At 36.3% G+C, this 24,126-nt stretch overlaps 3 protein-coding genes across 4 annotated transcripts; 2 read left to right on the forward strand and 1 right to left on the reverse strand.

Moving 5' to 3' along the window:
* Positions 1 to 1,450: 1,450 nt before the first annotated feature.
* On the forward strand, positions 1,451 to 9,538 carry LOC114734200 (uncharacterized). 2 transcript variants are annotated; one of them, XM_028921748.1, is made up of 9 exons: positions 1,451 to 1,677; positions 1,778 to 1,972; positions 2,555 to 2,923; positions 3,024 to 3,283; positions 4,548 to 4,689; positions 4,867 to 5,238; positions 5,368 to 5,499; positions 6,484 to 6,612; positions 6,722 to 9,538. In XM_028921748.1, the coding sequence occupies exons 2-9, from the start codon at positions 1,850 to 1,852 to the stop codon at positions 8,975 to 8,977; spliced, it is 3,783 nt and encodes a 1,260-aa protein (XP_028777581.1). In that variant the 5' UTR covers positions 1,451 to 1,677; positions 1,778 to 1,849; the 3' UTR covers positions 8,978 to 9,538. The 2 variants fall into 2 exon arrangements, with proteins under 2 accessions (XP_028777581.1, XP_028777582.1); XM_028921749.1 differs by lacking the exons at positions 1,451 to 1,677; positions 1,778 to 1,972; positions 2,555 to 2,923; positions 3,024 to 3,283 and adding an exon at positions 3,548 to 3,988.
* Positions 9,539 to 12,030: 2,492 nt separating this feature from the next.
* Positions 12,031 to 12,992, reverse strand: LOC114734144 (calcium load-activated calcium channel-like). Its single transcript, XM_028921689.1, has one exon. The coding sequence runs from the start codon at positions 12,896 to 12,898 to the stop codon at positions 12,329 to 12,331; it is 570 nt and encodes a 189-aa protein (XP_028777522.1). The 5' UTR covers positions 12,899 to 12,992; the 3' UTR covers positions 12,031 to 12,328.
* A 1,435-nt stretch (positions 12,993 to 14,427) lies between these two features.
* On the forward strand, positions 14,428 to 16,513 carry LOC114734187 (metal tolerance protein 4-like). The gene is made up of 7 exons (XM_028921736.1): positions 14,428 to 14,596; positions 14,738 to 14,910; positions 15,021 to 15,219; positions 15,350 to 15,528; positions 15,652 to 15,802; positions 15,927 to 16,060; positions 16,328 to 16,513. The coding sequence occupies exons 1-7, from the start codon at positions 14,428 to 14,430 to the stop codon at positions 16,511 to 16,513; spliced, it is 1,191 nt and encodes a 396-aa protein (XP_028777569.1).
* Positions 16,514 to 24,126: the final 7,613 nt, after the last annotated feature.

Here is a 24,126-nt window from a genome sequence, read left to right on the forward strand (position 1 = left end):
GTGTAATGACAAGTTTTAGAGTAAAGAATGACAACTATTTTATAATTGTTTTTCTTCCTGAAAACCTTATTATAATTCTTCTAATAGACATGATAACGCGCTTGATTCGTATGGCTTTCATATTTCTAAACATGCTTAATAGAATTTTTTAATTTTTTTTGGGGGTCTTGTTATGTGATTTAGAGGGCGTTTGTTTGTTTTGAAAAAATCACTTTAAGACTGTGAATTTCCGTGTTGCCAAGTATTTACTGGCAGGCGACAATGTTAAATAGTCACTATTTGTTTATCAATCAAAAGCCCAGGTTGTTTGACCAAAAAAAAGAACAGAGAGAGCTCAGATTGGTACTATTTCTTTTTAGAACTCGATAACTGAGTGCGTGATTAATTATAAATTCGCAAATATTCCAATACATGCGAAACATGATTCTTATTAGAAGGCAAAAGTTTGAACTGCAATAAAAAAACCAGCACAATCAATTTTGTGTGTTATATTATGTACCAAAATATAAAGTTGTGGTTGGCAACAAAAAGTTGTGAATCTATGAGTTCTTCCAGTGGCTTGTAAATTTATTAATTCATTTATCAATTAACCTCACCTATAGATAATTTCAATTCAGGGCCTATTTGGGTGATTTCCAAAACCATGGTTTAGGTGGAATATCGCCTAAACAGCATCAATTTTGATATTATAATTGAAATCATGGTTTGGGTCAAAACTATGGTTTTGGAACCCAAAACCATGGATTCAGGAGAAGTGAATCCATTTTGCTTCTGGATCAAATTGGAGAGTATGATTGTGTCTGTCAGAGTAGATCTCAATAATAATATGACTTTAATATCCCTCAATTAATTTGTTATAAACATATTAATCTTATATCTTATAAATATATATACACATATTAATTATTTATTAATTATATTATCTTATGTGTTATTAATGGTGATGCCTGGCCTTTACATGGTGAAACGGGGAACTTTTTATTCATCTCCCCATTCCCTCCTGTCCCAAAAAAAGGCCAAAAACCAAAAAAAAATAAAATAAAATCATTCTCACGATTTTCCCCCCTTCTTAATGGTGATGAGTGATATAATACATTTTTCATCATTTAATAAGTCATATTCATGTCCTTAACAACAATGAACTCATCAAAAACATGTCTCTCGTAATACTGGTCCTTCGTATATTTAAGTTTCTACAAGAGTTCATATTCTAAATCATTTTTCCGGGGTATAAAAAACATTATAAACGAGACATTTAAAAGAGGGACTGGCTATCATCATCATACACACACGATATGATATTTAGTCAAATGGGAGATAATGGTCAAATTTTTTAAAGAAAATAAAATAAATTTCTCTCAGATTTAGTTATCACCACGTTAATTATGTGAATTGTGCTGTGAGTAACAGCAGAGGGCACAGACTGGGCCTCCATTTTCACCGTGCCTCGTTGTGCGACCATTGCCAATCCTGCTTCTCTCCCCACCTCGCTTCCCACATATACAACGCACCAACAAATCTCATCTTCTTCATCAACCAAAAACCCCTCCCTCCATCCGATTTCTCCCCCTAAATCTCTCTCAATTCTCACTTCGCTCGCTCTCCCTTTCTCAACCCAACTCCAATCCTATTCCCATCCAATCTCAACCATTTCGATCCTACCTCAAACCTTTTTCGGTCTGTGTACTATTCTTTTATTTGTTCATTATTTTATACTCTTGATTTGTATCCGATTCAGATAAATTTCGGAATATCAATTAAATTAGATCCTTGTTAGGCCTTATATGCGCTGGAATTGAGGGGTGAGTGCATGGAAGCATCGGTGAATGATTCTTCCAGAATTTAAAAAATGCCAGGATTAGCGCAAACAAACGACCGATTTAGTGATAAATCATCGGTGGTGTACTCGCTTTCAGCCAATGGATTTTGGTCTAAGAACCGTGACGACGTTAGCTACAATCATCTCTCCAAGGTAGAGATTAATTGTTTTTTGATCAAATTGCGATGGCGCTAGATCACTGTCCTGTATGTGTTTATATGTGGATATCGATGAGCTGTTTGACCTTGTATTGGATCTTGCAGTTGAAACCTTTCTTTGATTGCATTCATTTGTTTCATAAGGAATTATATAGCATAACTGCTTGCCATTTCCATTCTGCTTCATTCTCTTACGTTGGATGCATTTTAGTCTTGTTTATCTTTTCATCCATGCTGGGTAAAGGTAATAAGAAACTGATGTTGGTCATTTCAAAATCGTCAAATTTTTTATTCTAATTTCTCCTCGTCTAATGTGCAACAATTTTACGAACTTTAACAAATCCTGATGTAATTCCGGTTGAGACAATGAGGTGTCAATGCTTGTAAGGAGCTAACTAAACTTGTGGCATGAAGGGGAAGGAAAAGAAAGAATTAACTGAAACTGATATTTAAGTAAGAGATTTGAATATTGGCTTGAAAATCCATCACATATGTTTCCTTGTTTTATAGATAAGATCGCAACTAGTAACCTTCTTAATTTGTCTCTTATGTGTATTTTATGACTCTTGTGGCACAGTTCTGGAGTGAGCTGTCATCACAAGATCGGCAGCAGCTCTTGAAGATAGACAAGCAAACCCTTTTTGAGCAAGCTCGGAAGAACATGTACTGCTCCCGGTGTAATGGGTTGCTGCTCGAAGGTTTTTCGCAGATTGTTATGTATGGGAAATCTCTGCAGCAGGAGGGAGCCAGGGCACACTTTCCTTGGAATGGATCTCCAGGTGTGAAAAATCAACATAATAGTGGATCGAACAGTATAAGTGGGCACCAAGATGAATTTCAAGATCCATCTGTCCTTCCTTGGGGAGGTTTGACAACGACTCGTGATGGTTTGCTGACGCTTATGAATTGCTACTTGAATTCGAAGTCTCTGAAGGGACTGCAAATTGTAAGCACGGTTCACTTGACACTTGTGTTGATTCTCATTCAACTCTTTTCTCTCTCTCTCTCTCTTTTTTTGGTGGCAGCTTAACTTTTGCTCTTGCCAGGTCTTTGATGGGGCACGTGCAAGGGAGCGTGAGAGAGAACTACTTTATCCTGATGCCTGTGGTGGGGGAGGCCGTGGCTGGATAAGCCAAGGAATTGTGAGTTACGGCAGAGGGCATGGGACAAGGGAAACATGTGCTCTGCACACTGCCAGACTTTCATGTGATACATTGGTGGATTTTTGGTCAGAACTGGGAGAGGAGACTCGGCAATCTCTACTAAGGATGAAAGAAGAAGATTTCATTGAGAGACTTGCATACAGGTGTCCATCTACTAGTGTGTATTTCTCATATTGCATCTGACTTTAATAAGTGACATGTTATGACTGCTATGTTAAGATAAATGCAAGACCTGGAGCAGTTAAGCTCTTGAAACTGGCATGCAATGAGTGAAAATTTGAGACGCACTTGAAGACTTAAATATCTTGAATATGGATGTGTTCTTTGGAATCCAATTTTTCTATTTTGTGCCCCTAATAAAGGTGTTGGATGTATGATATTCCTTAACATTCACATGCAGGTAATTTGTAATGGACTAGCTATCTGTCAGATTATAGGACAGATGTTCTTCTGGCTTGATAGTAAAAAGTTGAATGGGGAACCCTCTGATAGGCATGAAGTTAAAAATTTGAATAGCATCATGCTTCAGATCAGATTGAGCTATGTAATGCTCCATTAATGGATTAGTTTGCCTCAGTTACATAATCAGGCGGATGAATGGATTTTGATTGAAGAAGTTTAAGGAGAACCATTAAAACAATGTCAAAGGTAGAATGTAAACAGGAAGCTGCATTGAGTGGTCAATTAGATGTCTCTCTCACTGACACACTGTCTTCAGTTAATCTCTTCCGAATGTGCATTTATTCTATCTGCTTACATATGGCACTGCGGCTCACTTACCCTGGGAGCAGCCACAGGCTGGATTTGTTAACTCACATGCCTTGTCCAAGCCCATCTGAGTTTTTAAGGTTTTATCCTAATTCTTGCTTGGAGTTGTTTAGGTATTGCTTGATATAAAGTGTTGCCCAAAATGGTTTCATGTTAAGAGTTAAGTGTGACGTTGAGGAATGGAGAAGCAGGGTGATTCAGACTGTCACTTGACACTCTTCGTTTGTGACACCTTGGATGGTCTTGGTAATTGGATAACAGCGGTTATATGTGAACTTAGACGCAGACAATTAGATGAAAAATTACAAGTTTGTAAGCGAATCATTGTCATGCAACATGAATTAACTTATTGTCTGTTTTGATGTGTTCTATGACCGGTCAGTAAAGGATAGATACTGAGCGAAGCTTTATGCTCCTTGCTTTTTACTCTAAAATTTTGACGACTTCTTTTTTTTCCTTTTTCTTTTACAACTTGATTTATAGCATGAATTAGTTTATTTTGTCATTATCTGAAATCCTTTCTTTTGCTTAATATTAGTCATGTCCTCGCTTATGAACTTGTTTAAATGTTTGTTTTTTTGTTGAGATTTTTTATCCCATTCTTCTGGTTTTACTAAAGAGCTTCCCTCTATCTGTCAGGTTTGATAGCAAGAGATTTTGCAGAGATTGTAGAAGAAATGTTATTCGTGAGTTCAAAGAGCTAAAAGAACTGAAGCGCATGCGTAGAGAACCTCGTTGCACCAGTTGGTTTTGTGTTGCTGACACGGCCTTTCAGTATGAGGTGCGACTTCCATGTTTCTATGCCGTGAAATATTTTGTGATCGAGGCTGTGCTCAAAAAGTTTATAGTGACATTCTTCTGGAAAGTCTTCTTTTATCGAGTCTATGTCAGGACTCAGGACTAGTTGCTAGAGTGGTTATTGTCTCTAATATAACATAGATCTATTTGCTTTTATCAGGTTTCTGATGATTCAATCCAAGCTGATTGGCGCCACACATTTGCAGATACCATGGGATTGTATCATCACTTTGAGTGGGCTGTTGGGACAAGTGAAGGAAAATCTGACATTTTGGATTTTAAAAATGTTGGAATGAATGGATCTGTTCAAGCCAATGGACTCAATCTTAGTGGTTTGAGTGCATGTTTCATCACCCTCCGAGCTTGGAAACTTGATGGACGTTGTACTGAACATTCTGTCAAAGCTCATGCATTAAAGGGTCAACATTGTGTACATTGCAGGCTAATTGTAGGGGATGGTTGGGTTACTATTACAAAAGGTGAAAGTATTAGAAGATTCTTTGAGCATGCTGAAGAGGCAGAGGAAGAAGAGGTACTTCAAGTTCCAGGAAAGATATCAATTTTCTTGGTCATGTTCATAATTAATGTAATTGAACAACCATCTTTGAGGAATATTGTTAAATTAAATTTCTTCTCTTATCATGCAAATGTGTGCTTTTAGGATGATGAGTCAATGGACAAGGATGGAAATGAGCTTGATGGAGAATGTTCCCTTCCTCAGAAACATGCAAAAAGCCCCGAACTTGCTCGAGAATTCCTTCTTGATGCTGCTACTGTTATATTTAAAGAACAAGTATGTTTAGATTTCGCATCGTGTTTGTACATCTTAGTCAATCTCCTTGCTTCCTTTCCATGCATCTTTATACATTATCATGTGAGGTATCTTTAAAAATTATCTAAAGACCCCCCGGGGGGGTAAATTGGTATTATCAAATATCTGTTGGTTTTTTTTTATTATGTTAAGGTAATGGAAATCGGTTTTGGCTTTTGGTTAGCATTAGGAATGGTAACTTTTACCTATGATACGTTATCATCTTCCTTTTGGTGCACTGAAATTTTAGTTCATGCAATTTAAGTCTTGGATGATTGGGTTTGTTAGTTAGATGTAATGAAGATAAAATGTTAATTGATCTGAAGTTACCCACTTATAGAGTGTCAAAGTTAGTTATGTAATCGTTGAATTTAATAAATTAGATCCCTTTGTAAAATTTATATTGCACAATCACAATATGTAAGTGGGAGAGGTTGTAATAGTAGAGCCTGGTGTTCTGGAAATGGTTTGAGTGTTACAGCAAGCCATCAGCAAGAGGGGAATTACCAGGTAATCCACTATGCAGTTAACTCCATTCTAATTCAAGATTAGAGGATTCTGTGTGTTCTGATTAATTTAAAATGGTATTTCACTTGGACTTGAAGATCAGAATAACTTTAGTACAATCTACGTAAATGTAATTTGAAGATAATTAAATGGTATTTAAGTACAAAGAATAGATCGTACATAGGCTATTGGATTTGATGGTGGTCGAAACAAGAACTTGTGAAAGCCAGAGTATTTAACTTTATCCATATTTTTTTGTGCTTTTTGGAGGAATGCTTGTGAGAAAATTGTGAATGGTGAAATCATGTGTTCAAAATTTGGAACATGCTTTGATTAGTAAGCAATGATCAAAAAATAATTTTCTTTAATGTTCTATTGGATCTGTTGCTGCGGTCTTGTCAGTGCGCACATGTGAACCTATCTGCCGTTTCAACTGCTGACTTTGTCCTATTCTTTTAGGTTGAAAAGGCTTTCAGAGAAGGAACAGCAAGCCAGAATGCACACGGCATCTTTGTCTGTCTTGCGTTAAAACTACTGGAGGAACGTGTCTATGTAGCGTGCAAAGAGATCATTACATTAGAAAAGCAGGTCTTCCCTTTTGTGCTTCTAGGAAAAGAATGATTGGGACAAAATGAAGAGGCAGAGTGCTAACTTATCTTATGTGATCACTTTCTAACGCAGTTTTTTGCCCCTGCAGATGAAACTTCTTGAAGAAGAAGAAAAGGAAAAGCGTGAAGAGGAACAACGCAAGGAGAGGAGGCGGACAAAAGAAAGAGAGAAAAAACTTAGGAGGAAGGAAAGACTTAAAGGAAAGGAAAAAGATAAATCAAGAAAAAGTTCTGAATCAAATGATGTTCCTGGATCTCCTGAAGCCCCAGAGGAAGAATTGTCAGCTGATATGGAGCAAACTAATGCTAATATCTGCAGGGATTCATTTATTGAAATGGGCGATGCTAATCTGTTGGAGGATGGATCTCCTGACATTCAAGATGATGAACCCTCTACTGAGTGTGCTACTTTGAGAACACAAGACCACTCTAGTGATAGATGTGATGGAGAAATAACCTCTCCAAAAGATGGGACTGATACTTTCACGACGGATCAATCCAATATTTCTCGGCAGAGGCTAAGATTTAGGAAAGAACATCAATTAGATTTGTCTCACAAGTGGTTTGACAGAAACCGATGTGCAGTTGTTTGGGAAAATGGATCAATGGTAGGAAGATCAGAACCAAGGCATTGTGGAGATAGTTTTGTGACATCATCCAGAAGAAATAATGGGTCAAACAGGCAATTTAGAATAAATCCTCCAAAGTCCTATAGTCGAAATGTTGGTATTAAGTATAATGAGAAGTTCCATAGTCCCAATAACCGGAATATTGACAGATATGATTTCCATTCTTGCAGTTGTAACCTAAATAACAAGTATAAAATGAGGGTTGATCAAAACTCTCCTATGACTCAAGTTAGTCACGAGATAAGACCTGCTGGTAAGTCTGAGTCTGCAATAAATACTTCTAAGCAGAATTATCGTGGTAGTAAGTATAATCAAGTAGACCATGTGCATGAGTGTTCTGTGAGACCCAAAAACAGAGCCATCTCAGGGAACTATCCAAGTAGGGAGTTGTTTCACTCGAAGAAAGTTTGGGAGCCTATGGAATCACAAAAGAATTATCTTCGTAGTAATTCAGACACTGATGTGACATTGACGTCCCCACCTTCTAAGGTTCAAGGAGTTCAATCAGATAATAACCTGATCAAGTCATCTGATGGTGAAGTTGGTGTCGACATTGATGATGATGATAGTAATCTGAAGATGTCCAAAGGTGCGGATGAAGGATCTAAGAATGAACTTCATCTGGAAGTTGCAGTTTCTTACAATTCCAAAGAATTGGCTGGTGAGGAACGTGGAATGATTCCAACTAGAAGTTCTACCTTGAGTGGTTCTTCTGATCAGAGTCAAGGTAGCATGTCCAATTCCGATAACTGCTCATTGTGCCTAAGTGAGGGTGACAGTAATACCTCTTCAAATCGTGGAAATACAGAATCATCAACCACATCCGATTCGGAAGATGCTAGCCAACAATCTGAAGGAAGAGAAATTTCTGCGGGTATTGAGAATGGTCTGTCTGGTTGTCATGAAGTTGGGTTGGGGAAAGATTACAATGCAAGTAGAGAGGATTTGGCCAGCAGGTCATTATTTGTTCCCTTTTCAGATGGAGCAGGGAGTGATATATCAGGGAATCCTGGGAGAGACAAATTTATTAAAGGTTATTCTGCCAGCAATCTGTGTTCTGAACCTCAAAGTATGCTTGCCCCAGGGTCGAACCAGAACATACAATTTCCAGTGTTCCAAGCTCCTTCAACAATGGGTTATTACCATCAAAATCCAGTTTCATGGCCAGCGGCTGCCACAAGTGGGTTGCTGCCATTCCCACATCCAAATCATTATCTATACGCTAGCCCACTTGGATATGGCTTAAATGAGGACCGTCAATTCTGCTTGCAGTATGGCGCCTTGCAGCAACCAATGCCTTTCTTCAGCGCTGCCGCTGTTCCAGTCTATCAGCAATTCAGCAAAGTTAAAGGCTTAAATGCAGAGGAACGGTCTCAAGCTACTAAACCTGCTTCAATGCAAGAGAATCTCAATGGAAATACTGCAGAAAGGGGTGTTCCAGCTGGATCAAAAACGGCACTGAGTGGAGAAGTTGGGCATGAAAGTACTGCCAAATCACAAGCGAATAACGGTAGTTTCTCCTTGTTTCATTTTGGAGGGCCTATAGCTCTTTCAAATGGCTGTAAATCGATTCCTGCATCTTCAAACGGGGGAACCGTTGAGGATTTAAGCTTGAATAGTCGAGTCGATTACCCTTGCAATAAGAAAGAGACAAACACCATGGAGGAATACAACTTGTTTGCAGCAAGTAATAGTTTAAAGTTCTCTATTCTCTAATTATCAGAGAAGGATAAGATGGCTATTTGGGAATTTAGTCCCCCACCTTTTCATATAAATGGAGGTTTGAGCACCTTCTAATTCGGGAAACAATAACCATCCTCCAGCAATTTCCGATTTTGGCCTATAGTTGAGTAGTGTCTGGTACACAATTTATCTTTGCTTTTCTTTTGATGTGGAGAGAGATTGGGAGAGAGCCTGTCATTTTTAAGGTTTTTTTATCTTCCGTGTGCGTTCAAAAATGCCTCCTTCCTGAGTTTCAGTGAAGCGTTTGTTTGTTTGTTTTTTCTTTTCCCCCTCTTTAATGCTTGAAACGAAACCATTTTGCATAGTGAAAGTGATGTCGGGGTTCTTGGACACAGTACCATCGTGCTTAAACCTATGATTCAGCTAGACCGTTCTTCTCACGGCAAATTAGCTCAAGACTTTTAGTGATTGCGAGGATATTTGTAGCGAGTATAAGATGAGTTGTATTATTTCATTACGGGTCAATAGTGCAGTTCTTTATGCTTCGTTTTATATTAATGATACAGGAGAATATCCTCTGCAATTTACAGATCATTCCAAAGTTGAGTGAATTTTTATTGATTCAATTATTTGAAATATAGTATCATGAGGTATTATTCAAGTACTATTGAGTCTAGTAGCTTTTTAACGTGATTTGTTATTTTACATATATCTATATATATTGATAAAATTTATATCAAACTAAAAGGTTTAATATAATATTTGGCTCAAGTTTGTTTTTATTTTAGTTTTAGTCTCTTGAATTTCAAATCATAAGTTTTAATCTCTAAAGAAATAAAATAGTTTAGATTTTTATTAGATTATAAGAATTAATGGTATAAATGAAAAAAAAAATTGAGAAATCAAAACTTAAGTTTTATGATTTAAAATTTGAGAGATTAAAACCGAAAGTAGATTTGAAGAAAAAAAATTGTATTAATCCAAATTAAAATGTTGACCCTTGTGCCAGGGAGAGAGCAGCAGGAGTGACCCATCTGTTGCATGGTAACTCAAGGTTAATCCATCCTTCATATACCCATAAGCCAATGGTTTAATGATTTTCTTTAAACAACTACTGTTTATAAATTACTTTCAATTAAAAAACTTTTAAATCTATTTAAATCTTAAAATTGAATGACTATATAACTCTATACTGGAAAATTACAATATATAATTTACACAATGATACATGGAATATAAAATTATATATTCATATGAAAAATTTAATATGATTTATAAATAGGATAACACAAGTCTCTAGCTTATAGGACAAGAGGAGTGCACATACAACATTGATTATGCTGTTTATATCTGGTGAAAACAAAAAGATTATGCTATTTATAAAATAAACAATATTTAGACGTTATCACTGAATGACCATTTAGGCACTGTTTGGTTTGTAAAATCATTTTTTAGGTTATGAGGAAAAGAATGAAAATAAAATGATAATGAATCTTGGTGAAATAAAAGTGCATAAAAGCCACTTGAGAGCAATGATGCGAGCAGTCCTAAACATATTTTCTATATTATGGATGAAAATAATATAGAAATATAAATAAAATATAATTAATTATAATCTTAAACATCCCTTAAAAACAAACTAAAGCATTAACAACAGGGCAGATAACAACCCCCCCCCCCCAAAAAAAAAAAAGATCAAGAGGTAATAACACTAGAGGATGGTGAGATGAGACCAAAATGAAAATGAGGAGTTAAAAAAGAAACTGTATATTCGCCGTGGTTGAGGTTGGTGGTAGAAAGTTTAGGGGAAATCTACAACATTCGTTTTGACACACAGTAATTTTACACAAGAAGAATGAAAAAAACTCGACTCCTTTACAAAATTAAAATCCCCATGACGAAATCCTCCATAGAAATCACCTGCTAATGTAATATGTCTAGGGTCTAGTTATATGACCATAGTTCGCCTATCACCACTCCCGTTCCAAATACTAAATATTCCAATAAGTAGTATGAACAAAGTAGTCATGCATCATAGCATCTCAGCCTAACCAAGCCTGTTTTCTAGTCCACAAGTGAAGACATATGAATATAGCACAGCTCGACAAGACTGTTAAATCCCTAGACTCAATTAAAGGAGGAATAAATTCCTTTCTCCCCCGCTCTTTCTTGTTTTCGTCCATCCAATCATTCCATTTTAAGGATAAAGCCTAAAGTGAACTTTAAATGCATAGTGCCAAAGTCATCGAGTAATTTCTCTTCAGCAAAAATAATTCTGCCTAAACCAGCTCTGGATTGGATGACATAAGGATGAGGTGTAGATGTGTATATAATGTAACAACAATGAACAATGATGCCTCCACCATTCCCAGTCTTAAGGAAGGAAAATACCTCCAACAAACAGATTTCAACATCTAAAATTATAACTGCGTGTGCCAGATGGTAACAGTATTTACACACTAAACAATGTGGTTAGCCGATAATTTCTGCATTTACGTGACTTAGATGCGACAGGCTCCCCGCTCCTAATAACAAAGTGGTGCTATTCTGTCCTCCAGGGGACTCCAACAGGCGGTTCTTTCTCTCCATGTCACCCCCCTTCCGCTATGGACAAGAAAGTTGTTCTATATGTTTCCAACACCTTAAACCAACCACGAATCCTTAATTCCTTATGACATAAAAGAGTCTATTAGAATTAGGTTCTAAACAGGCCAGTGAAGGCACAGATATTAACATGCACTACTGAAATCACCTATGATTATCCCAACGTACTGTCAGGATGCTTTTCAACCTACAGCATAATTCTTTCACCCCAAAACAAAAAAAAGAAGAAGCACTCTAACTGATAAGATAGTGAACGTAGTGAAATTCAGGGCAAGAACCATGCCTAACCAGTTTGTATTAAAACATGCAAACAAGCATTATATCCTAAAGATGAAAAGATCCATGTTCAAGCACAAATTGCAGCAGGCAATAAAATCTTTATAAGAGCTAAGAGCCAGCATATAGACTAAAATTCAACAACAAAGAAAAGCTTGCCGTATATGATTCATTTAAGAGTGTAGACCACGTATTGGGCCAGGAAGGAAAAAAAGAGTTTAAACCACTTAATATCGTTAACAGAAAAGACAGCGGGAGGAAATCAAATCACTGAATCACTAGTAACTTAAAAAATGATTGCCATTATTACGAATATATAAAGTTTCTAAAAACAAATTGTGATGGTAAAACCGAAGTAGAACATTTTAAAGATAAGTCATAGCAATTAACAACTGAAATTATACTCGGTTCCACTAGTGAATTGACCCACAAAGGTTCAGTGCGATTCCAAATTACCTCTAGCCTAGCGACATCGATAAGTTTTGCAAATAAAGCATATTTCACTCAGTTGGTCTTCGGATCCGGCATCGGGAACAGACCGGCACTCGCACCTCGTGGCGGTGCGAAACCCAAGAACTTCTGCAAATTTGTACGAATACTAATCGAACACAAAAAGTATAGAAACGCCATGGAACAATCGGTGGGATCGTTACCCTGCAACCCTCGATGGCTCATCTTCATGATAAGCCCAAATGGTTGAAAGGGTAATTTAGCGACTACCTTGCCTTCGAAGAGGGAATTGAGCAGCCCAAAGACGACGAAAAGAACGAGAGCGACGACACCGCCGGACTTGAACTTAAAGAGGGACAAGTCGCGGCTGGATTCTTTCAGGCTGGTCTCCACACGATCGATCTTTTTGGTCTTGGACTTCTTGGCGTTGATCTTGTTGCTGTCAACCTTCATGGTCTCGAGCTTCTTGGAGGCTTTGTCAATAGAGGATCGAAGGTTCTTGTAAGAACTGGTGCGGTAGATAAGAACCCATGAGATTGCCTCGCAAACAATCGCAGTGCAGAGAGAGATACCCACCACGGTAAGGCTATCCGCGTACTTGAAATTCGAGAAGGGAGATGCCATTGACTGCGAAAACCTGCGAGAGAATGCCGAGACAAACCCAGCTGGGATCTTGAATCTCAATTATTCCGGCGGTTTGGGACTACGGTTCAATTCAATTCTAATTCTAATATATTCATATACTGATTACTGAATCGAACCAACTGCCCTTTCGTGTTCTCCTGATCGGTTCGGTTCGGGTCGATGATTCCTGACACTGTAACGAACAGTCCAGCAAGATCACTGGATCAGCTTCTTCTTCTTTTGTAGGCACTTGGAGCCCAATAAGGCCCAATGACTTATCTAGGGCTGTACGGTCCATAATTTGTAAACAATTGAAGAAAACTAGAAAACCAGCCCAACGGAATGCATTAGGATGCTTTTAAAAAAGTTTGAATTTTACTTGTAACAAAATGATATCATACAAAACAGTTTACTATATATTGCCAGTAGTAAGTGACTTGGTACCACTTAAGTGAGGTCTTGAGTTCAAGCCTCAACATACACAGAAATTCCCATTGGGAGACTCATCCACTACAGCCAGGTGCACGACATGGGTCAGATCCAGATATAATTGGAGTAAGGTTCCGGTGAATTGGGTAGGCAACCAAAAAAAAAAGTTTACTATATTGCCAAGAAAAATCAATTATTATCACTAATTATTAGCAAAATTAAAGGGAATGAATAAATATTTATGCAGAGTCTAGGTTTTTGTTGCATGCATGGCTAATGAAATTAGATCACGAGTGCACGTATGATACCAAGTCAGAATCTCGTTATAATTTAAATTCCCGAAATTCGGTAGTCATTTTTGCTATATAGTATGATGTTAACTTCTTTATGAGATTCTTAACTGTCATTCTCTCTCTCTTAGTTGCCTGCGGTTAATAAATAATTGAAGATCTGATAAGGCTTAAGGTGGATGCGCAATTATATTGTTGTGATCATTGTTATTATAAAACATGTAATTATCTCTATTCCATAGTATACCACAAAATTGCACGAATAGTAAATGACTAAATCATACGTAGCCATAAAAAATTCCAAAAAAAAGACATGAATATTTTTTGTTTATTCAAGACAACGTTAATATTTTTAAATTATGAAAATGATTCAAAAGTTTTAAGATCTTTTTTGTTCTGTGAATTTTACAATATTTATATATGTGTCTGAATGTAATTTTACTGTCACTTTTTCCCAAATGGAGAGTGAGATTTGGCTGCTTTGCACCGGAATTAAGCGGTGAGCTGCGGGTAACGGCAACAACACACCTGGACTCAATGGAAGGTGTCTTAGGCTAAGCATTACCAGGCAGGCATTCTTGAACTTTCTTTCCTTGCGCCATCCCTTTCACAATTTCCCAGGAACACCCTTATCTGACAAGCGAACCCGTAAACTTAAAAAAATATATTTCATTAACCGACGACTTTCGGTCAGTTCCCAAAACATAAAGCAAATGAATATCTCATACGCATAAAAGCAAGTAGCGGGGCTGGGGTCGATGTACGTATCAGAATATATTTGGTGTTAGAGCTTGTGCAGGGGTATTAATAATGGAAGGTCATTTAGAAACTCCATTTTTGAGTGCTAAAGGAGAGAGCTATTCGGCGAGTGCTCTGAAAAGCGATTTCTTCTCCAGATTGCCTGATAAGCTTCGAAGTGCTCTCGACCCCGACCTACCTTTTCACCTTGACTTCTCCAAAACTACTTCCCTGACTAAAGGTCACTCTTCAAGTTTCAAGTTCCCTCCTCCAACTCTATTGTATATTACACCAATTTTCGCATTAGTTTGTTGTGTCGTCCTAATCTTTTTCTCCACACCGTTTCTGCCTCATATTTTAAGTTGGTATTTAATTTTTCTAGGGGAGAAAGAGTATTATGAAAAACAGTTGGCGACGCTGAGGTCTTTCGAGGAGGTTGATTCTAGTGAATCATCCCATGTGATCGAGGACGAGCGAGTGCATGGAGAACAAGTGCAGCGTGAGAGGGCAATAAACATATCTAATTGGACTAATATTTTGTTGCTTTGTTTTAAGGTTCTTCCCTAACTTTTTTGACATGGTTGGATCTATTTCTAATAAGCTACGTTCATGAAGTGTACGGTGCCTTGCTTTCTCTTCATTTTGTTTCTAGTTTTGTCCTACAGGTAGTGGCAACAGTGAAGAGTGGGTCCATCGCAGTTGCTGCATCAGCACTAGATTCTCTGCTAGATCTGATGGCTGGCGGTGTGCTGTGGTTCACGCACATTTCCATGAAAAGGACAAATATCTACGAGTATCCCATTGGCAAACTGAGATTGCAACCAGTAGGCATTATCATCTTCGCAGCTATCATGGCTACTCTGGGTATATTATTATTCCTATTTAACTATCGCTGGATTATATTTCCCTTTTCAATTAACTGCCCAGATAGGAAATTCGACGAAGAACTCATAATTCCACATTTAATAGCTAGAATAATTGTTCCGTTTTGAAGGATTTCAGGTGCTGATTGAGGCTGTGGAACAATTGGTCAAAGGCACACCATCTGAGAAGATGAACTCAGATCAGATGGTTTGGTTGTGCGTAATCATGCTGACAGCCACTGGAGCAAAACTTTTACTCTGGCTTTACTGTAGAAGCTCAGCAGACAAAATAGTTCATGCCTATGCACAGGTTTAATATATACTTCCTGTTTACACAGCTTGTGTGAAATCTTACTTGTACATTAACTTGATCGTCTCTATATAAGTGTTGGAATTTCATTGCTTCTCTTCAATGATTACTAGCTACCTGCAGGATCACTTCGTTGATGTGATCACCAACGGACTGGGTCTGGCTGCTGCTGTGCTTGGCGATAAATTCTATTGGTGGATCGACCCCATTGGTGCTATTATGCTCGCAGTCTATACGATCTCAAATTGGTCCGGAACAGTACTTGAAAATGCAGGTTCTCTCACTCTACACACACACACACACACACATCTAGAAAAGGAGAGACAACTGTAACTGTGATTTCTATTCTGTAGATTTTAATTATCTGTCTAAAAGTGGTTACCATTTGATGTGTGTAGTTTCTCTGATTGGACAAGCGGCTCCTCCACAAGTGTTGCAGAAACTGACATACCTTGTTTTGAGATACCATTCTCAAATCAAACGCATCGACCCAGTCCGTGCTTACACTTTCGGATTTTTGTACTTCGTTGAGGTAAGTTCATCTGCTCTCGTAAACTGCTTTTAGTTTGTTCAAAGAACCGCGCGCTGACTTCGATCTCATTCTGGGAGAGCAAATAAATCTGGCCAAAAGGCACCCTCAAGGCCTCAAGGCTTTCAAAAATGGGAAATAGCAGCAAATTATCAGATCGTTTGTTTACATATATAATTTAATTTTAACGTATTTTATTTAGTGGATGGTGTAAAGCTAGGGTTATTAGAATGACTATGTACGTACGTCTAAAGAGGATTTTTGGATAAGGTGGACATAGAACTACCAGAGGATCTACCGCTGAAAGAAGGACATGAGATTGGAGAGTCATTGCAGATAAGGATTGAAGAACTGCCAGAAGTGGAGCGAGCATTTGTTCATCTGGACACTGAATGCGATCATAAGCCAGAGCACTTTATTCTTACAGCGCTTCCCACCATCCACGCATCACACTAACCTCGTCTGCCACCACTTCGTCATCAACTCTCAGATGGTTCTAAGTGTTGCAATTTGAAGAATTAATAAAAGATTATAATTCTGTTAACTTCTTTTATCTTTGTTTGAATAATTTTGGGTTGCGGTAGCTAGATAGAATAAAATAATATTGCAAAATTAAATGATCTCTACACACACACACACGGGTTATATATTCTAGCTAGAATCAAATCAGAAGACAAAATCTCATTTGAAAAAGCAGAATCCTAACGGCTAAATAAACTTTTCTTGTTAATATACAACGTAACAAAAGGCTAAAATTTTTATTTTGGTTCTAATTAATTAGAGAAAGAGCAAAAAAAAATTCTGACTTAAAAAAAAAAAAAGAGCATGAGAAAGAAAGAAAGCTGAAATTCTCAGGTCTTGTAACAAACAAGCGTAAAACCCAGATGAATTATCAATTTTTTTTAATCTTCTCAATTAATATATATGGATTGTTTAAACTTTTTTTCCCAATATAAGATAAAAGATCCGGCAACGCGATATAATAATTTCTCAAATTTATCCCTTTCAAATTAATTGTGGTCTCAGCGAAAATGCACGTGACACTCAAGGACCCGTTATTAATCACTTAATCATGTATTTTGTTTATCTGTTATTTATATATCAAACTATAAATATAGTAAAATTTATTTCCTATAATCCTATTTATAAGACAATGAAAGATTGTATTTTTTATGCAATTTATAAGTCACATTATTAGATCTTTTACACGAATATATAATTTTACCTTTTATTTATTACTGTATATTATTATCTCATTAAAAATATGTAATTAAATATTAGTAAAGCTGAAAGATTATTATATTTTAAGACAAAGTCAGTAATGTCTTAAAATTTTTTTATTATAACAAAATATATTAGAAATGTCTCATAAATAAGACTGAAAAAATATGTACTCAATATCTTTAATTAATTAGACCTAATGATTCATTATTTGTCTAATCATCTAACGTGATCCCTAAAACACTTTATCAGAGGATGAATATAGGCTATCTTATATTTTTAGTTGTAAAAATAAGAGTACAATTAAACAAATGAGAACTCAGATTATTTTTTTGAATTATGAATAAATAAAAATAATTAAAAAAGTGATTGTGTGTGTTGGAATTAAACTAAATTCATTTTTGCTGCGTGAATTCAATTCAATTGATGGCAAATTCGTAAGCCATGCCCCGTCTATTTTTGGCTTTTTGGCAAACGTCAATGGTTGAGTCGGTGCTCGCAAACAAAAGTTGCAATTGCTATGTACATCCATTGGTGTCAAATGAAACCCAGTGGCCATAGAGGTGAAGTTAAGATTTAATTATGGGGAAATTAAAGTCAAAATTTTTTTAATATATATTTTTAATATAAAGTTTATACTCTTTCAGTTCTTAATATAAGACCTAGTTGTTGAATTGATTTTGGTCTTAAATATAAGATCTATTTCTTATATTTATCAATTTTTCCTAAATTATCTTTATGAATACTCCCTCAACTATAATCAACTAGAATAGAGAGAAAGGATATTAAGAAAGATGATTATGGTGTTTTAAGAAAAATATATCATATTTTTTATAATTAAGTAACTTACCTAATTTTCTTAATCTAATCAAATTAGTTAAATAGATCTTATACTATCTCCGGTTCTATTCTAAATATAAGAGCTAGTTGACTAATTTGAATAGATTAAGAAAACAAGTTAAATTAGTTATTTGTAATAAATAGGTGTTATCTTTCCTAAAATATCATTGCTAATCAAGTTTGTTGGTTAGGATTATTATTATTAGAAGGATTATTTTGGAAATAAATAAATAAATATGATAGACAAAGTGGATTTGAGTCTTATATTTAAGACTAAAATAAAAATCAAATGAGGGCTTATATTAAAGATCGAAGATAATATTAAGGATCATAGGAATATAAACTTTGAAGGTGGAAGAAAAATATTTTTTTAAAAAAAAATTGTGGCCACATAAGCTTACTCAATACTTTCCCTCTCTTTGCCGCCTACGGTTACTTAACCACACTATTGGGTTGAATATAATTCAGATTGTGTACGTAGTTCTCCCTAGAGTTTATCCATATTTAATACACTTAATAAGCATTCACTTGCAATAGACACCCCGCATTTATAATGAATCTTTTTGGAGATTTTCTCATTTTCAAATTCTCATCCTGGATTTTGGTTTTACTCTATACATTGTTATGCATTTCCTCACAAGGATGCAAAAACGGAACATTCATTATGACTAGACCAAATCAAATCCAACGAATGTAAATTTTTGGTGGCTATTGAAACTTTTATGTGAACTTTTTTTAAAAAAAATAACTTTTTATTAATATAATACAAAAAGCAAATTAAATTAACTTACGCACTAACTTTTTTAATGAGTTTATCATAAAACAACAAATCTGTTGTTAAATACTTCTTCCGTTTTTTTTTTTCATAAACAACAACTATCATTCTCCTCTTGTTCCAAAAAATAAACAACATTTACAAGTTTTTGTAGCAAATTTCTTATTTTATCCTATTAATTACTCATTTTAATACTCAATATATTTATTATTTAATTTTTCAAATCATTGCCTCTCTTCATCACCCATTCTCTTTCTTTCATAATTCTTGTTATTATAATAATTTTTTTATTCTCTTTCTTATACTTTCTTTCACCTATAAATATTTTGGAAAAAGAATTTTTAATTTTTACTTATTTATTATCTTTAACTAACTTTTTTATCTACATAACCAAGTCCAAGATTACTTATAAAAAGGGACGGAGGGAGTAGCAGCAAATTTCTCCCCAGCCATTAATCAACACACTCTCGCAATTTACAAAAATTTAAGCTAGCAATTACAAAATTTAAAAATAAATAATAATCTTGTCAACACTAAATATGTGCTTAGTAGCGAATAGACCTGGGAAAGTGGGCTGGCGGTGCGGATACGGGCCAGCCCGCCGCGGTGCGGGCTGAAGTAGCCCGCACCTTGAAATGCCAGCCCGAGCCCGCCAGCCCGCCTAAATTTTTTTTTTTTAAATTTATTATATTAGTATGAGTTAAGCCTAATTTGAAATGTTGAAATTAGGCTCCGAGTTTTAAACTTGAGTAATGGATTCTAATAAAAAAAAAAGAGAATTAATTTATAATATTAGAAGAAATTTAAGAAAAACTAACATATATATTTTTTATAAATAATTAATTTAACTAGTTTTTTTATCCAAATTAATTAAGTAAATCTTTTATGTGTGTGTATGTATGACTATATGAAAATCACATATTTATCTAATCTTATGAAGCCGTGCATACTAACGACAAATAGATATAAAAATAAAAGATGGATAGTGCTCTTCATATAACCATACATATATATGACTTCACCAAAAAAAAAAAAAACGATACATATATATGAAGTGCTTAATTAATTATATATATAATGATATGGATGAGATAATGTCCATATGAAATTTAATGGTCAAAATCATCTAACTATATTATATAATGTATTAAAAATCAGAAAAAAAAAAAAAAAAAAAAAAAACGGGCTGGCGGGCTGGCCCGCCAACCAGCGGGCGAGCCCGCGGCGGAGCGGGCCAAAAGCGATGCGGGCTAGAGTAGCCCGCACCATGGCGGGCTGGGAAAACATCAACCCAAACCCGCCTTTTTTGGCGGGCTGGGCCCGCGGGCCCAGCCCGTATTACCGGCTCTAGTAGCGAACATACCTCTTAATTCCCATTACACATATTGATATATTGATAAATTGTAAATAAGAAAATAGTAGCAACTCTGTTTTCAAGTTTTGCGTTATCCCCAAAAAAAAAGTGTAATTAAAAAAAAACACACACACACGCACACACACAAGGACTTAGACCCCGGTCCACACCTCCAAAACCCAATTCCTCTCGATAAATATCCGTATCACTTGGCTCTTCTTCCCCACTCAGCCACCTTGTCTCTCTCTTCCTACACAGAGAGAGCGTAGCTTCATCGGTTATCCTTTTGCCTTCCTAAAAGTCTCTCTTCAGAATGAAGCGCGAGATCAATTTCTTCGGCGACTCAAACATGTCCGATGCCCACCCTTTTGGGTCCGAGACCCACTCGAACTCACCGTCCGAGATGGGTATGTCTCAGCACCGTGGCGACATGAACTTCATGGCCAGACAAATGTACAACATCGCAAGATCACATGCCATGCAAGCCTATGAGACTGCGATGATCAGGCAAGAAACTCAATCGATCCATCATCCAGTACTCGGGTTTCAGCAGCCCGCAGCTGCATTTGGAGCCCCGGCGGTGACCATGGTTGTGTACTTTGGAGGAGGTGTTGCGCATGCCGCTAGGTTCGCCGGCGACGTCCCCTTCATGTCGGTTTGGAATGGGGTTCACGCTGCTCATTCGTACCACATGGATATGCCGAACCCAACCCCCTCTGATGAAGAAAATGACGACTCGGGAACGGGATTGGCCACCAGGAATTTTCTTGGGGCAATGGAGCAACCGCTGAATCCAGATTATGCGAACCAGGCGCCGCGGCCCGAATCTCCAGAACTGATGACGGTGACTGACCCAGTGGTGGACCTGGATACTGAGGAAGTCGACTTGGATTTGAAGCTCTAGGTCTAGGCGCGCGGGAATTAATTACAGTTCATAATAATGTCAATATGTCGCAGTCCTTTATTTTCTGTCTTTTAATTTTCCTGCGTCTGGCTTTATGAATATATATGGTCCAAAGTTATATATATATATATATATATATAAATATATATATATGTGGTGTCTACTATGTCTGGTGTTTGAGCTTGCCTGCAATGATCTTTCTTCTCGTTCAAAAGAAAATGATCGATATGGATGCTGTGAAACTGTGTGTCAGCCATGATAGTGCAGAAGCATACATGCTGTGCAGGGGCAAAGAAAGGCATTGATGGAAGAAGCAAAATGGTGGTCGTTGACTAATTATAGCTAATAAGGACGGCGTTCACCGATCCCGATGGAGAATATATATGGCTTTTATGTTAATGGTGTTTGGATGTATTTGGTTCCAGAGGGAATTAAATTAAATGGACTTGATATCTGCAGAAGAAGCTGTAATAATAACTATTCAGAAGTAATATACTAGTGTCATTATCCATCTTTGCTGCAGCATCATCAATTGCATAACACCGCTGCTCTTACATTGATACAACACAATTGAAAACTTACGATGAAAGAATCTCAATCAATCTCAAAGCAAAATTATTTATATTATTTATATTATTTACACGTGTTGAGTATTCAAGAGAGTTTCAACTCTCTACACGTTTGGATCTTCTCACGTGTTTGGATTTTCTTGTGCATACGTTCATATGGTGCTTGAGGTGATGCAAACGCTATCCCAAACCAGAGAGCAAGTTGTCTGCCAAAACCTTGGTTTAGACTGCAAAACTCTATGCCATGTTTGACTTTGGGCAGAAAGGCGTGCGACTGCGTAGTCTTATATATATAACTCTACACATTTTAACTCAAAGCCAGTGCATCCACTGAGTTTGACTCCAAAACTACTCAATCAACCAAGAAAAAAGAATATCAAGAACTAAGACAACCACGAACTATAACATGTTCGATTTTTCTCTTCAAAAAAACAGGAGCGCGCAGATATATATAATCAACACGTACATAATACATAAAACAAAGCATAAACGCTCACCTTATTGTGTTTTCCTTATGTGCATAAATTTTAAAACGCGAACATTATTTTCGTCTTAATTATTTATATACAGAATACACATACGACTCTGAACCCAGCTTATACACCCCAATTGGTTTCGTGCATATATTGTCGTCTCATTAATATCTGGTATTTATGACCGGCCGGGGACGCTTACGGTAAGAAAGCATGTGAAGTTTGAAAACGTGCACGTGTGCGCTGCACAGTTATACCGGATATCATTTATAAGCAACATAATTATAAATATAGAGAGATTTATTTAGTCTTTAAAACGATGGACATCGTCTGCTAGCTGGCCGCAGAACCTCAGGCTATATATCAATCTACGTATAAGAGAGACCAACCGTACCCTTCAATTAGATTGAATATTGTGAGGGGTGGGAGATTAACTATATTTGTCATTTGTTTATTTAAAACATCAATGAAGTACAAAAATGGTTGTTGATGTATAAAAAATCATAAAAAATCATGGCTTATATATGGAATGAAAGCATGAAACCACGAATTTGCTACGTACTCTCTCTATATATATCTTGCATGGCGTTTCGATGCAAATCAAGAAACGAAAGACGTACGTGAGATTCATTCAAGTCGATTGATTGTAGCCTGCAATATCTGGCAAAATAGATAGTGGATTCAAAAGTCCCAAGTTCGAGTGTGTGTGAAAACGAATGTGAAAGTTCTTACGGTGATTGGATCTTCTAATTGTTTTTTTTTTGTAATGTTCCATATTAAGAGAAATAAAAAAGAGGTACTTTGTGTCTAGGACATAGCCAGTTGGTCTCTCTCACTTTTATTCTGCTCTTATTCTTTCTCTAAAATTCATAGAAAATTTAAATAGCGGATCTAATTTCATTCTCTCGGTATATTTTCAAATTTACATAAATTATTTGACAGAAAACGGTCTTTTACGGTAAAAAATTGCCATGTTATATTTTGGAAAACATTGAATATTGTGGAAGTTAACTTTATAATTTAGTCATAGAAAATTTTTTTCGCAATATTTTAAATATTTGGGAGACAAAATGATTTTTTCAAATTATAAAATAAATTTAAGTTAGTGGAATTCGTTGAGAAGTTTCTATAATTATGGGAAATTTCAACATGTTAATTGATATGATTAATATCAAACAACAAATTGATCCCCATGCAAGAATTTTTAAACAAAATTATTGTTTAAAGTAGCTACAGCATCATTGCCCGTAATTCAGTCATTTGCACACCAATCCGTTCGATGATGTCATGGCATGACGCTAAACAGTCGGGCCGGGGAATTTAAATAAATAAAAACAATAACGAAAACAGAAGACATGCCTCAACTGAGGCAACACAAATGCTAAGATGGAACCTTGAAAGCCTAAAATCCTAAAGCATCGTTGGAAACTAGGAACTAGATCCTTCGGGTAAAAAATCCTAAAGCGAGACGCACAGGCAATTGCTAAAATGGCATATCTTTTTTTAACAAAAGCAAACCAAATCGTTATTAAGCAATTATAAGAAATATATTGTTCTTAGGGTATGATCCACAAAAACAAAAAAAACGCCATCATCCATGCCCACAAGTATTTTGTTCAATTTTAAGGGTTGTTTGGAACAAAAAAAGTAATTTATAGAATACCAAATATATATATATAAAATGTTTCAAATTATGTGAATAAGTGTTCTTAAAAATCTCAATCATAATCTTAAAGAAGCACTTAGATGTTGAAATATTTACAAAGCATGACGGGCCAAACTATAGAAAGGAAGGAACGAAAGAGGCGAAGATAAGACCTGCGCATCATTGGTTAGGATTAAAGAAACCAAGGTCACGAAAAGGAAGCAGCCATTATTTGTATACACAAACAGGAAGCCCTTGCTATGAACCAAAATCGAAAGCGATGGCGGG

The sequence above is a fragment of the Neltuma alba genome, unplaced genomic scaffold, assembly GCF_004799145.2.
Source record: "Neltuma alba isolate B1F8T4 unplaced genomic scaffold, ASM479914v2 tig00013081_pilon, whole genome shotgun sequence".
In the NCBI taxonomy this organism is placed as follows: Eukaryota; Viridiplantae; Streptophyta; class Magnoliopsida; order Fabales; family Fabaceae; genus Neltuma; species Neltuma alba.

Coding starts and splice junctions, on each gene's coding strand:
- LOC114734187 (XM_028921736.1), top strand. CDS start 14,428: ATGGAAGGTCATTTAGAAACTCCATTTTTGAGTGCTAAAGGAGAGAGC. Junction 14,597..14,737: donor AACTACTTCCCTGACTAAAG/GTCACTCTTCAA, acceptor TAATTTTTCTAG/GGGAGAAAGAGTATTATGAA. Junction 15,803..15,926: donor AACAGTACTTGAAAATGCAG/GTTCTCTCACTC, acceptor TGATGTGTGTAG/TTTCTCTGATTGGACAAGCG.
- LOC114734144 (XM_028921689.1), bottom strand. CDS start 12,898: ATGGCATCTCCCTTCTCGAATTTCAAGTACGCGGATAGCCTTACCGTG.
- LOC114734200 (XM_028921748.1), top strand. CDS start 1,850: ATGCCAGGATTAGCGCAAACAAACGACCGATTTAGTGATAAATCATCG. Junction 3,284..4,547: donor ATTGAGAGACTTGCATACAG/GTGTCCATCTAC, acceptor TCTATCTGTCAG/GTTTGATAGCAAGAGATTTT. Junction 6,613..6,721: donor TCATTACATTAGAAAAGCAG/GTCTTCCCTTTT, acceptor TTGCCCCTGCAG/ATGAAACTTCTTGAAGAAGA.